This window comes from Micropterus salmoides, unplaced genomic scaffold, assembly GCF_014851395.1.
Source record: "Micropterus salmoides isolate LMB-PRFRI ecotype aquatic unplaced genomic scaffold, ASM1485139v1 Ms_hic_scaffold_21, whole genome shotgun sequence".
Classification (NCBI taxonomy): domain Eukaryota; kingdom Metazoa; phylum Chordata; class Actinopteri; order Centrarchiformes; family Centrarchidae; genus Micropterus; species Micropterus salmoides.
In genome coordinates, this window is record NW_024041262.1 from 24,901,170 (window position 1) to 24,915,804 (window position 14,635).

Sequence of the window (14,635 nt, forward strand, 5' to 3'; positions counted from 1 at the left end):
CTTCTATTTCCTCCTGTCAAATACTGAGAGCCCACAAAACGTCACGCCCACCAATCAGATGTGGCCTACGGTTTGAATGACAGCGGTTTGCACCAATCAGAATGTGACCAAATTACAGTTTTATTATCATGTCACAAACAGAGCATATCAATAAATAAACTGAACAAACACACCTTGTTTTAAGGATTTATTAACTTGAATAATAAATAATAACAAAACTAAAATTAAACAATAAACGCTACTGGTAGAGAGAAACAAGTGATACAAACTACAATATTCAAATTAGTGAAATAATTTATGAAAAGTAATAGACAAATGTGCAGAACTATAAGGAAATGGGTGAAAAATGATGCACAAAATATCTCCATTTGTTAACATATTGTTTTCATGAGGTGCTGTAACAAGCAGACACAGAACACATACGTCAAACTGTGAAATAAGATTATTTTAACAACCTTAAAGCATCATTATAGAACATGCCTGTGTGTGTGTGTGTACTGCGGTATCCCTGTATTCGATTTAAAAGTGGTGATGGCGGGGAGTGTGTGTAGGAAGCTTTCAGGATGTCTCTGAATTGGAGGAAGCCATGAAGTACAGAGGGCACAGGGAGCTGCTGGACAACGTTGGTCCTCATCAGTAGATCTGGTCCCAGCACTAACCTAACCTGCAGCCGACAGATGTGGGAAAGACAGGGAATGGAGTCTACAGGAAGGAGAGGAGAAAAATTTAAATTGTCACAACTCAAGGTTTACTACATATTAGTAAAGATCTGTAAAGACTGTATTTTATCACTGTACCGAAATGTGGACATGGTTCCCAGCTCTTCTCTGCCCGTCTTCGATCCAGAATGTGTTTCAAAGGCGGAGACAGAGTCGACCAGTTTACAAACTCTAGTAGGTAATTCAACACCTCGCCGTCTGCCTGTTCCAACCTAGAAAGCATCGAGGACCGTAAGAAATTGATTAAGTATAGCCATCTTATACTTGTGAAAAAGTGAGAGTACAGGACTTACATGTGGGGCTGAAGCAGCAAAGAAGGTTCAAGTCCTGCCTTCAGAAGCAGAGGAAGCCAGCAGGCAGCAAAATTTACTTGGTTTAGTGCAACACAAAGCAGCTCTCTCAGTTCCTGCAGCTTTAACACAGTTTTCCCATGATGACGTGGAACAGAACAGTCTCTGGTCAATGTCTCCGGGCGAGGGATCCATCTGTGCTCAAGTATCAGTTGAAGCAGGTCTGTTTTGTCAGTGGCCAAAGCGTAAATCCAGTCCTCCTCACTGAAACTTGCTCCTGCAGCTACCAGCAACCTCACTGATTCACTGAAAGAGATTTTAATCCAAATCAGGGACAAATTCATTGGTTTTATTTTGTGTATGTTCTTAAAGGGTAAAATCGTCTTTCTCACAAACCTGTATGGTTTGTTAGATGTGCGACACAAGGCAAAGGAGAGTGGTGAACGGAGGCCCAGGATGTGTGTGCAGTCCTGGGCATCTGGGCTATAACCTTCCCTCAAAAGCATCTCGACACTCTCGCTCTGATGCCTGTTGACCGCCACATACAGTGGACTCACCATGCCATCGCCAAGGTCACACACACGATCCGTAACATCTATCAGCCTCCTGAGGACACTGGATTGACAAAAGCACAGAGGGCTAAGGAAAAGAAAAATGGGTACATTTGCATGAAGCTCCTCCTAAGAAGCGTACAATGTGTTAATAATCAGTTTATGATCAGTGCTGAGACGTGTGGTAGATTAATCAGCTGATCAACAGAAAATTATTCGTCAAGCAACATGGTAAACATTAAGCTATTACAATGTGAGGATTAGCAGATTTTCCCTGTTTTATATAATTGTAAACGTAATATCTGTGGGTTTTGGACTTTATATTGACAATATAAAGATGTCACCCCGGGCTCTGGGAAACGGCAATTAATATTTTTCGACATTTAATTAACTAAATATTTTTCCTGAATAGTTTTATCTCCTAAACTCTCAAACTTTTTTTCAAATTACAAAATCTGATAAATTACAATCACTCTTTAGTCTACAACTTATTGACAAATACAGCATTCTGTCTTTAAAAGACGTCACACTTTAAAAATGTTAGGAGTCACTGCCCAACAACACATCATTGAAAAACAAGTTATGAGTCAGTACCCGATGTGGCCAAACTCAGCAGCAGCATGAATTGGAAGCTGGGGCCAGTCATGGCTGCAGGCTACGTTAGGATCTGCCCCGTGGTCCAAAAGGAAATCCACACATGCCTGGTGGCCCTCCTGAGAGGCAATCAGCAGTGGTGTGGCCAGATCAGCTGCCTGGGTGTTCACATTGGCACCTAAAGTGAAAACAAAATAAAACACAGGCAGGAAGAATAGAGGCAGGGGGGACATAAGAAAATAAACCTTAGTTCAAGCAACATTAGCTTGCAACAAACAAATTTATAATATGAACATATACACATGCACATATAAAAGGTATTAATAAAAACAGCTACTTACCAGCATTAACAAGGATTTCCAGGCATTGCTGTTGTCCATACTGTGCAGCCACAAAGAGAGGGGAGATCCTGTGGTCATCTAGTGCCTCTAGGTTGCACACATTGACCAGGATGTGCACAATTTCACTGTGACCCTTAAGGAATAAATGTATGCAGGTTAGAACATGTCTCACAGAGTTTTGTGTGTGTTTGTGAGTTTGGTTTTTACCTTATAAACAGCTTGATGAAGGCAGGTCCAGCAGGACGCGGTGTGTGTTCTGTTGACCTCTGCACCTTTACTGAGCAGCAGTTCTACAACCTCCTTGTACCCGCCATCTACAGCTGTTGGAAAACAGTTAGGTGTTATGGCAGAAAATTGTTTCCTCTTACATTTCATCTTTTATGCATGATCTTTTATTATTACTATTATTGTTATGTCTCATAGGTATATATTGTTTCTATCCCTAACCTTTCCTTCTTCTATACTCCTTATGTTAGTCTGTCCACATTTACTGGGGTTTAGGTCAGAGCTGTGAGATTGTTTTGGTGTTTTCCTTACTTGCAGTTCCTCTCCTCTCCTTGAATGTTCATTCAAGGCTGAGAGAGGATCTCTGTTCCCCAAAACATAGAAACCTAGACTGTGTGAATGATTATGCATCCTTTTTGCTCTGGGCCAGAAGCCCGAAGCTGCCCTAGGCGGCAGGTCTCTGGACCAGCTGATTTTCTGTTGTAGTACTTGTCTGTTGTTCTCTTTTGATTAATAAATTCTTCAAAGACAAAGGTTGGTTGTTACTCAATTATTTGCTTAATCCATCACCAGCAAGATACAATTTCCACGACATCAGTAGCTGATAAATATTGCATTAATAGAATCAAATCATCTTGTACTTTACTATACTAAAGATGTTTTTTTTGGTCAGAGGTGCATACACATGTTGTACCTGCATACAAAGGACAGGATAAGTCATTTGTTAGCTGGTTGATGTTGGCATGCGCTTTCAGGAGGAGTCGGACCACTGCCAGGTGTCCACGCTGCGCTGCCAGGTAGCATGCAGATTCCCCCTCATGTGTTAAAGAGTTCACATAGGCATGACAGCCACGGGAGGAGCCTGCTGCTGACAGTCACAAAAAGGGGAAAGAACAGAAAGATTGTGTCTACCTGAATTGCCTATTTGACTTTAAAGAAAACTAGATACATTTGTTAAAGGACTGATTCATCGATTCGTCGATCATTAGGAAATTAATCAATAACCATTTCAATAACTGTGAAAGTAAGATTACCTGTTTTTATTATTTTGTTAATATTTTACAATGCACTGTAAGTTTAACTGTCCTGTTTTGGGGGTGAGATTTTTCTAAAGACGTTCCTGCTTTTGAAAATCAGTTGGTTTCTCCTCTCTCATAAGTAGTCAGACCAAGTCTTAACAGTGCCGAGTAGAATCTCTAGCATAGATATCCGCTGTGTGGGTTGCAGTGCGTCGAGGCAGTGCCGAGTAGGGCTGAACATTTTTCTCCGCTGTTTTGACGGCTTTTACCAAGATTGTAGTGCAAACAATCTGGATTCACGGGGACGATCGTAAATAAGAGGAAATAAATATTGTACATGGTTTGACTGGTGTGAGACATGGGAATCAATCAAAAAGGTAAGCCTGATTATTATTTTCTACTTGAAACTTTGTGTTTGCTGAAATGTGCTATACAAATAAACGTGCCTTGTCTTGCCTGATTCCAGCATCTCAGATGTGTGCGTTTGCTTCTGAACTGTGTATTTGACTGATTAATTCAGTGGTTTATATAAGGGCCGGGAACAAATATTATCTGGTCCCAGCTTCTCAAGTGTGAGAACTACTACTCTTGAGTTGCACAATACCCTTTCTTACCGCCGGCTGCAGACAAAATGTCCTGCACACACTCTTTACTGCCAGCGGCTGACGCCTCGTGCAGGGCATTCCAGCCACGGTTATCTCGACAGTCCACACTGAAGCCTCTCTTTATCAGCCTCCTCACCCGCTTCCTACAGCCCGACCGCGCTGCAGCTGCAACACTGGAGACTGTGTCTCCGTAGCACTCAGTGAAGTCCATCCCCTGCTTTAAAAGGAATCAGATCCATTATTTATGCCATTATTTATTAACCACTTGGCTACGTCATCATAAAATCTATAGAGGATTAATCAGAATGGGATTTAAATCATCAAACTCTCCCCTCCAACAGGACCAAAACCTCTCACCACAAAAACAGCTTCTTCCCATCTCCAGCTAGCCTCACTAACAAGGCCCGGGTCCCCCACTGACACTCCCCCCTTCGATTAATGCAAATGTCTCTGCACGTGTAAATATTATTATTTAATTTCATATCATGCACAAAGCTGGCATATTGCAGCTGCAATACGTCTTCACAAAACACAAACCCGGAGTAATGGACATGTAAATATCTGCCGCGCACATAGTTTAATTCTTTTTCTCTATTCTTTTACTATTCTTATATAACTTACATCTGTCTATTCCGTATTTATATATTTCTACATTTATTTGTGTCAGTGTATGTTATGTCTACGCGTAGCACCTCATCACCAAAGCAAATTCCTCGTACGTGTAAAACACTGCTTAGCAAAAAAAGCTCTTCCTGATTCTGAAAACACAAACTTCAGCTGGAAAACTCACACTGTTTATTTATAGAAAAAGGTGCTAAACTGTTCACGAATCACGACAAAACTAGCTTGCTAGTCACATTCCAATATAGTATGGACATTTCATACGCTTAAACACAAAACCACATATACGAATTGTGGAAAAACAGCATGTAGGTTATTTGTTTTACTTGAAAAAATGCGTATTTACCAAAATAGTATCTCACCCTGAGACATCTTACGAGTCGCTGTTTATTGACGTCATGATAATGACAACGTCATCAGCCGCGACGCACGGCAGCTGTAGTTCAGCGTTAGCTAAATCGAGTCAGAAATTCACCTTTATGTTATCAGCTATAGCCGCGAATCTAAATTTATGTTTTTTAATACATCTGGAGAAATGCGAAGAAGAAAAATCAGTGACCTGAGGAAAACCAGCTAGTCGATCGGTTTCAGCGGGAGCAGATTTAAGGTAAAAATAAAAGCAGCGTTATGGCTTAATATTAGCAAGCTGTGTGGTTTATTTACAGTTACAGCTGTTCAGCAAAGGAAGGGATTTAATACATCAAAATGTAACGTTAATATAGGGACGAGATGTGCCATCAATACTTCTCTCATCATAGCTGACAGTTGAGATGAACTTGATTCTCTAGATTTGTTTCCTAAATGGTCTCCTACCTTGTGTCCTAACTTATCCTCGTCCTAGCTTTCTTAAAGAACTGCTACTTCTTTCCTAACCTGTCTCCTATCTTGTTCTTTATTCACTCTTGTCTCCTAAGTTGTTTCCTACTTTGTGTCCTCGCTTGTCTCCTTGTGCCGGCCTCAGCAGCATCATGGTGGACATTGCTGTGAAGAGCGGAGCGGCTTGGGTCTGTCACGCTCAGGAGCATCACTTGGCTGATGTCCTGCTTCCTGTTCACGTCAGTGACAACGACGATCATGAAGCAGAGCTCAGTCAGTCAGAGGGCGACGACACAAACTGGTAAAAGCTTTTAGCTCGCTATTTTATATGAAAGCAATCAACTTAACAACTGCTCCAAGTGATTAATGATTGTGAACAGAAGCTTTAAAAGATACGCTGAGTTTTTTTTTTGAGGATTTTCCCTGATAATCTCAATAGTTTTTGTTAAAGCCTGACTTAGAAGTGCATAACTACGTATGTGTAACGCGGGCAAACAAACCTCACCACGATTTTTTTAGTGAATTTTATAAGTGAGCGGCACCTTTAACAGTAATCCTTCCCTCACAGGGGCGGCCCAGTGCTGTTGGAGCAGACAGAGGAAGGGTCTCCTTGTGTCCTGGTGCTCCACTGCAGCCCCTGCTCTCCCTCTGCCATCAGCCGCCTGCTGATCACCAGCGAGGCTCGAACCATGGAGGTGTACAGCCAGATGGGAGAATACTGTGGGACAGTACGTGGGGAGAGGGACAACAGCATCCAGCCAGATAGGTATACACACACCGACGCAGCAACTCAAATTAATTGATGGCAGAAAACAGGACAGAAGCTGATGATATAGCCTTTTAAAAATGCAGTCTGGCAACATCCTGAATTTGAATTAAGTCACTCACTTTTGTTGTTTGTCAGTCCCACTGTCTTCTTATATGTCCCATCACTTTGCATTGTCCAATGTTAAATACAGGCTAAAATGTAATACCAAATAAAACAGTAATAAAGTTGACATTAACACATTTCAAGTGTCTGATGGATGTCTCTTTCTTTTTATGCTCACAGTTCAGACAGAGGGCCTTTCTACAAAAAACAGCTGATCCTTGAGCATCCATCACCAGCCTGTGAAGTGAAGGTGAGTTGTATTCAGAGAGAGGTCAATCCAAACACAAAGACATCTGCTAGTCTACTAGCCTTTCATCCAGTTACAGTGAAATATCACTTTGCTGAGTGCAGTTTAATCCCCTGTTTCTGTCTGTCGGTCTCCCAGCTGCTCTCCCTGGCTGGTAGAAGCAGTGTTTTGGTGTGTCGAGTCATCGTGGGCCTTCAGCAGCTGCACCCCTGCCCGGGCCGTGGCCCCGGCATCGACATGCAGCAGGTCCAGTGTCTGGTTGAGGAAATGGGAGCAAGCCTCTCACCGGGAGCCCAGAACCTCATGGACATGGTGCACTTTCAGCAGAAGGTGGGGGGAGAGGAGCAGCAAGTTACTCATCTTTAACGACCTCTGCAGGCGATGAGGGGGAACTACAACTACAGTGACATGAGTTAAAGGACTATGCCAATGGATTACATGTTTTAACTCTCAAACTTCTATTTGCTTGTACTTCATTTTGTATCACAATGAAAATCAACTTGCGATACCTATTTTGGAAACTCTCCCTCTCAATGTGTTTATTAATCACCTGAGATGTTGGAGATGCCTCTCAGCTGAACAGTAACCTTTATGATAAAACAAACAAGCAGGTTCATGTGTTTGTGTTCTGGATTGAATCAAAATGTTGTTAGAAATTTACCTCAACAGAAACTGTCACCTTCATTTGATGTCTATAGCTCAGAAATAACCCCCAAAATAAAGCAGTTAACTCGTGGCTGCACAAAATAATAATCTGTATGTGTTTCTCTCCAGAACCAGACCAGCTCTCTGGGCGGCTTCCTGCCTCTCCTGATGGGCGGTGGAGCTTTGTCTGCCCTGGCTCAAGCAGCCAACACCTCTCTCAGCAACCAGCCCCAGCCTGCAGACTCCAGGGTATCAGTATTAACTGTGCTGTTGTTACTAATAAAACGTAAATTTTATCAAGAGTTGCATCTTAACTTCGGTTACAAATAGGTTGAGAGATGATTCTGAATGCAGTTCATTATTTTAAAGTTGTCTGTCTTGACATAAATCCTTTCTTTAGCATGGCCACAGTCAACTTGAGGCCAGTGAAATATTGGCTCAGAAAATGTATATCAGATGGTTTCAGAGAGTATTGTTTCTGTGTCACTAGCGTCCAGTCGGCTCCATCAGGCCTGCAGTTGAAGCTCCGCCGGCTCAGAACGGAGCGATGTCAAATGACTCGACCTCCTCCTCCTCCTCCTCCTTCTCCTCCTCCCCAGAACTGTTGGTTTCTGGTGACAGCACCAAGAATACAAGTAAGGATCATCCTTTCTCTGACGTCAAACAAGAGTGCGCAGAGGTGGAGACTTCACCAGGCATTTGTGCTGAAACTTTCCTTTTGTTGAGTAAGAAATGTTAGTTTTAAAATTCACAAATCTTAGCAGCTGACCAGTGGTCTCCCATCTCTAGTGAGCAGTGAAAGCAGAGGCCCAGTGAACCACGCCCAGCTGGCAGATATGATGTCCCAATTCCTGAAAGGACATGGACACGGCCAAGCGTTAAGCTCAGGACCTGAGTTTCTGCCCATGCTCCAGAGCGTGTGCGGTCAGGTGACGAAGCTGAGGCTGGATGACGCTACAGCGGTGGCCGAGAAGGAGAAGAATATGAGAAATGGCACATGGTGAGTAAAGCCGAGTGAGTCCTGTAATCAGATAAAGTAGCTCCACCTTGTGTCAGAAAAACACACAAACTAACCTACCTAAGGCTACAAAACACAGAATATAAGATTACTTTAGATTATAAATAATAATACATCATTGTTGTTGTTATTATTATTACTGCTATACTGTACTACCACTACTGTGAAACAATACTAGTACTAGTACTACTAGTGGAAATAGTATTATCCTGTAATAATTATTTGTTCAGATATTGTTGATAAGTATAATAAAAATCTGAGAGAAGAGCAACCTATTATATACTTTCTGCCATTGTGAAGCACTTTCAAAGTGACATAGAGAGCAGAACAGTGTTTTTGCTCTTTCCATCTCAATCTCTTATTGTTTTATAAAATTTAAACAGCTGCTTACTACTTTCTCATACTTCCGATTAAATCCAGAGAAATAAAATCTGTCAAAAATGCGTTTTTGCACAAGCAAGACATTTGGCTTCCCTAGCTGCACTTGACTTTAACACTTCTTTCACTGCCCTGTTTGTACGATGTCACGTGCAACTCGTCAGAACTGTCATGGGATTGGTTTAGAAAAACATTTTTAGCTTTAATTCCATAGACTCGTTTTAATGTTTACTTGTTGTTTTGATGAAGTCGCATCTGCTCGCACAGGGACTCACAAGCTCCTCGATCTGGTGTAAGAGCTGTTAAACATACTTGCAGCCACAGAGTAAAAACCCTTGTGCTCACAGCATCGTATTCCACAAGTATCTGAGAAAATGCGAATATTGTGATTTTGTTCACTGTTTCACATGCGGTGAGTAAAGTTGATTTCTTCTGACAAACACGGTTGCATGTCACAGTCATTGTAGGCCTTTGCACATTTTCTATAGCTTTTCTTCTTGTCTTCCCTGAAAATGGCCAAATATTCAAGCCTGTCAATGCTTAACTAAATGGAAAGCACTGTAGTAGAAAGAGTAAACATTTTTGATACCCATGTTTCAATCTTTGCTGCCAAACCATTGTTACACAGTCACATTGTTGAGTTGAGTGCGTGGATGAAACAGAGACTCCTTTATCATCTAATGGGTCGATGGCTTTTGTTGTCTAAGGTCGCATTGTTAGCAGAAAATGTTGAGCTGCTGAAAGTCAGCTGACATGTTTTTTTTGGAAAAAACATTCTGATAACTAGTTCTGGTTAGTCAACAGCTGACAGACTCAACTACATAGAGTGATTTCAGTTTGGCAAGTGCAGGGAGGAGGCTGACGGAGAGACAATAGAGTTCATTTATCAGCGTTTTTGTATGTGTGAATCATTAAAATCCTGGCAAACTGCACCAAACCTCACTAAATAAATATAATGTCTTAGCCTGATGCTCAGTATCAGTTAACTGACATTAGCTGACATTAGTTTCACTATGTTCACAAATAAAAAAATGTCTTTACGAGCTGGTGCTACAAACTGCTGACTGATAAATGAGGCTCTTTGTCACAGCAGAGCAGCGCATGTGGGTTTAGAGAGAATGCCAGCTTAGTCTGACTCCACATCGAGGAGAGGACAGCAGCTCATTGGTACGTCTTCACCACAACACGTCCGTCTGGCTACCACAAGCTAAAATATTTTAAGACTGTAATACTAGTAAATTAGACTTATCTAGTCATATCTACATCGAAACTGACGAACAAACACATACATTATTGTAGTTTATAAAGAAAAGTATGTTATTTTAGTGGATGCTCTAGTGAAGTGTTAAAAAATTGTTTCTGGAAATGTGTTATGTTGAGTGTTTTTTGTTCTTGTGAACCAACTGGCCCTCGAACCTGTCTGCTTTATCTTATTGTAATGTTTCTGATTTCCTACATTTAACAGGAAGTTGTTGCTTTCAATTGTGCTGCTGACTTGCAGAGGGAGCGGTAATGACGGCAATAGAAACGGGTTTCCTTTGCAGTGGACAAACTGAGTAATGTCCGCTTACTTAAAACTCAAACCTGCCTCTCAGTTGCATTGCATTCTGGGATGTAGAGGCTGTTGCATTGGATTCTGGTCTTTGTCCTGCTTCTGTATGTAAAAGAACTAGACAATTAAAGTACATCAGCAGACATGTAAAATAAATTCTGCTGATCAGACTGACAGCACGGTTCACAGAAAAACGTTGGGAGGAGTTAAGCAACAATGTGAGTAGTCTATTTATTTCCTATGGTGGTAAGAGAAGCACAATTATTGGAGCTGCCAGAGCTGCAGGGTTGGCTTGAGGAAAAACTTCAAGATCCTTGAGGGGGAAAAAAATTAATGCTGACAAACCCCAAATGTAAAGGCATGCAGAAAGACAGGGAATGTTTGAGAAAGTGGAAAACGAGAAAAAGAGAATTCTGGTTTTGAGAATTTCCTCCAGTTGGTTAAGATGAAGCCAATCTAAAGTCAGCTGTCTGGAAGTTTGGTACAGAAAGCCTGAGTAAGATGGACACAGGAGGATTTTGAGGTTAGGGGAAGATGATGGTCAGCATTGATTGTGTGGGCGGTTTGGTTTTAGTGTCTGTGTTTATGTTTGAGGTTTTATTGCTGATGTGGCTTCATGTTTGTTCATTTCTTTCCCCCTTTCATTCCTCTACACTAGACTTAAATATGCCTCCCTTTTCTCATTTTAGTGCCTAATACAAAGTCGCATAGTACAGCGATTATTTAACATGAGTCACAACTAGTTTTAATTAGACCTGGTTGAAAAATGCAGCCACAACCATCATTCTTGTTCAGACAAGACTTTCTGTGAGTTTTCGTGGAGCTTTGCCTCTGCTGGAAGAAAAATGTCCACACGCTTTTATATCATTCTTCTGCAGTTTTATTTATCTGTAATATGATTTATATGTATTTCTTCCACTTTAACTGTCAGTGTAAATTTAGCTGAGTTTTATATACAAACATTATTGTGTAGACACAACAGGAAACGCCTAGTCCTTGCAGAGAAAATGCTAATATAAAGCATTTCTCAATACTTTGTTGCCATTTTGTAAGAGAACATTTCATCAGTCAGTAGTCAAAATAACAGAATATAGAGGCCATTTTATGGAAGTACCTAAATCATTAAAGCATTAAACTTATCAAATATATAGTTGTCCACAATGTGTGACAGGACATGGGGGTGATTTTGGACAGTTTTCAGCCCATTCCATGTTAGTGAGGTTCCAGTGGTATCAAAGTATTCATGACTCCTTTGCGATTAAAATTCTATCATCGTTGTCCCTCCTCTCTGCAGGGAGTTGGACTCAGCCATGGAGCGTCGTTTAGAGGACATGGAGAGGAGGCTGAAGGAGCATGTGGACCGTCGCCTGGACGCTCTGGAGCAGAAGCTGGAGAAGGCCCTGCTGAGTGCCCTCCCGCAGGTCGCCCTCAACCAGGGAGCCATGAGCAGCTCAGTGGGAGAAGCAGCATCCACCAGACTGTCGGAGCAGACTGCCCCGACACCAGCCATACACTGAGTTCAGCACGGCTAAAAGACTAATGTAACCTGGAAACCTTTCCTGCCCAAAGTAGACCATAGTGTCAGAGGAGAAGCTGAGTAGGACGCAGACACTAACAGAGACACAACGGTAAAAATAAAAAGGCTGAAATGGCAAAGAAAGACATAATTAGCACAGTAATCTGCTGAAACATAAAATGTGTTAAACTAAAGAAAGGCAAAGATGCAGCCTCTGTAACAGCTTGTTTATATTTGATCTCTGGGTAAATAGCAAACGAATGCAACACTGTTTGACAGCCAAAGTGAATGTCCTGGATGTAGAACTGTCTCATTAGCTTATGAACATGATGTAAGTTTGGCCTTGTTACACAAAAAAATGTGAAAATCTAAAAAAACACATCCTGCGGCTGTAATGCATTCTGGGCAAGTTTTTCCACATGAAAAAGTAGCCAGAAATACATTACCAACAAAGAGGCCATCTAAAACTAAACTGTATTTGGAAGTAAAACTGGTTACAGCACAGACAGAAAAACATACAAGCTTTAAATCATTGCAGTGATGTTATCTTATCCAGGATAGTGTTGGCAGGTTTTAACTTAATGACATGCAACACTAATTTATGGACATTAAAGTGTGCATGTAAACGCTCCAATTTGCTCTCACAGGTTTCATGACCCACATGAACAACAGTTATTTACACTATGTACTGTACCTGCACTGATGACGTTAAGTGTTTCGGTTAGTGAAGCCTTAACTGTTTGGTTCAGTTTGGTTTGACACTTATTCTGATTAAAAAAAGTTTTAATAAAGCACTGTAATTTTTTAAATAATGTACATGTTTGTAACGTAAAGATTATCTGCCAATGTAAACTATTAAAAGGACTTTTTGAGCTGTAATGTTGATGGTTTTAATAACTGTACTGACGTAAATAGCAATAAAAATATATTTATACAAATGAATGTACTCTTTTTTTTTGTGTTGCTTAATAACTGTACTGTGCTTCTTTAAACAAAGAGAAGTTCATGTGCGACAGAGATTACATGATGATTTTGTGTTGAGCAAGGAACAAAAAGAGCTCAGACACTTTAGAGGACGTGAATAAATGACGGACGACTGCAAACAAAAACAAAATTATCAGAAATAACAGTAAGGGAAATTTCAGATAACCAACTTTAACGGGAAAAACATTTTTCCACTTGGTATCTTTGGGCTCCAGTGTTGTGACAAAACCTATGACTCAGAAAAGGCTTTTAAGAATTGACAATAGTGATTTATGGATATTTCATGTGGACAATGGCTGTTAGAGGAAAATGTTCCCCAAGAGTTTCCCGAAAAGTAAAATCAACTCAGCTGATGTTTCCCGCCATGACTTCCAGTAATGTTGACTCAGAAATGGACCATCAAGGTCACTGAAAGTCTTCTAATGGGCAGAACTGCAGCAGTTAGTCATGTGCAGAAGACATCTAAAGTGGATCCTGCTGCGTGGAAGGCCGAGTTCCCAAAATACAAAAAGAAAGAGAGTAGCTGGTTCATGCCAACGTATTTATACAGTGAACCAACTGACCGCTGTGAGCTGAGTCATCAGAAACGAAAAGGGGTCACATTACATAAGAAGGACACCAAATTATAAAATGATGTGCGGATGTTATGTTAGGCATGTGGAGGACAGACACTGAGTCAGCAGCCGGGAGTTCTGGGACTCAACAAACCGGGTCAATGGTTCCACTCACATCTCAGCCAACTGGGGTCGAAGTGATGATACTGATAATCAAAGCTCTGTAAAGCGTGCGTCATTTGAGAGTACAATTTAGTTCATTTAGATTTGTGAACACAAATTATTAATTAGAGAAAAGTATTTAAGTAATTCAAAGGTAATAATAATCAGTCTTGCAGCTTTTGAACATATCATGCGATAGAGCTTCACACTTTAAGGACTTGTTATTCATGTTGACACAAAAGATAAGACTGAAAGTTAATTCTCGACCTTGGAAACAGCAGCTGTCAAAACAATCTCAAAAATAAGGCAACAAAATTGGTAATGAGATGCAGAAATGAAAAATTTGACGGACTGGTTATATTATCGTGCAAACATGGCAACCATGGAAAATATTTATTTTGCTCATAAATATGTACTGAGACATTCATTTTTGAATTCGTATGTATGTACAGTATGTACTAGAAATACATACTGAACAAATTTCCCAGTAGTCAGCAACTACACTTCTTGAGATGGAGCTGATCAGTGTTAAATTGATTTCTGTTTTGTCTTACTTAAATTTTGAAACACTCAAATCTTACTAGCAAGTTCAGCAGTGGATGCCCATTTTAGTTTAGCTCTCTGTAAGCTCTCCCCTGCTGACCCCCTGCACAGAGAACACATAACTAACGTCACTGTAATAACTGTGTCAAGTGTTACGTAACACCTTCGCTCCACTGGGCCTATAGACACACACAGGGGCCAACATATTGTGTCATGGTGTGTTAAATTCATTATTTCAGCGTGTAACATGGCACAGAGGGAGGACAAGATAAGACAGGACAAGAGAAAAGAAGAAGATGTTTTGAGAGATGATGTGAGTTCTTTCTCAGCTTGTTTTCTTGGTGTCCTTGTGAACAGAGCTCGGCTGCTGGGGTCGTGCTGGAG

At 40.9% G+C, this 14,635-nt stretch overlaps 2 protein-coding genes across 7 annotated transcripts; one reads left to right on the top strand and one right to left on the bottom strand.

The window, feature by feature from the left end:
* Window positions 1-172: 172 nt before the first annotated feature.
* On the bottom strand, window positions 173-5,377 carry asb3 (ankyrin repeat and SOCS box containing 3). 3 transcript variants are annotated; one of them, XM_038736110.1, is made up of 10 exons: window positions 5,312-5,377; window positions 4,354-4,561; window positions 3,415-3,585; window positions 2,703-2,815; window positions 2,496-2,628; window positions 2,155-2,332; window positions 1,406-1,624; window positions 1,013-1,315; window positions 798-931; window positions 173-702 (listed from the first exon to the last, which is right to left on the bottom strand). In XM_038736110.1, the coding sequence occupies exons 2-10, from the start codon at window positions 4,553-4,555 to the stop codon at window positions 443-445; spliced, it is 1,713 nt and encodes a 570-aa protein (XP_038592038.1). In that variant the 5' UTR covers window positions 4,556-4,561; window positions 5,312-5,377; the 3' UTR covers window positions 173-442. The 3 variants fall into 3 exon arrangements, with proteins under 3 accessions (XP_038592038.1, XP_038592037.1, XP_038592039.1); XM_038736109.1 differs by having other exon boundaries at window positions 3,415-3,588; XM_038736111.1 differs by having other exon boundaries at window positions 534-664; window positions 3,415-3,588.
* A 27-nt stretch (window positions 5,378-5,404) lies between these two features.
* cunh10orf88 (chromosome unknown C10orf88 homolog) lies at window positions 5,405-12,946 on the top strand. 4 transcript variants are annotated; one of them, XM_038736113.1, is made up of 9 exons: window positions 5,405-5,572; window positions 5,807-6,082; window positions 6,350-6,547; window positions 6,833-6,902; window positions 7,038-7,229; window positions 7,674-7,793; window positions 8,035-8,179; window positions 8,334-8,544; window positions 11,787-12,946. In XM_038736113.1, the coding sequence occupies exons 2-9, from the start codon at window positions 5,934-5,936 to the stop codon at window positions 12,007-12,009; spliced, it is 1,308 nt and encodes a 435-aa protein (XP_038592041.1). In that variant the 5' UTR covers window positions 5,405-5,572; window positions 5,807-5,933; the 3' UTR covers window positions 12,010-12,946. The 4 variants fall into 4 exon arrangements, with proteins under 4 accessions (XP_038592041.1, XP_038592040.1, XP_038592042.1 ...); XM_038736112.1 differs by having other exon boundaries at window positions 5,406-5,572; window positions 5,880-6,082; XM_038736114.1 differs by having other exon boundaries at window positions 5,406-5,572; window positions 5,927-6,082.
* The last annotated feature ends 1,689 nt before the right edge of the window (window positions 12,947-14,635 follow it).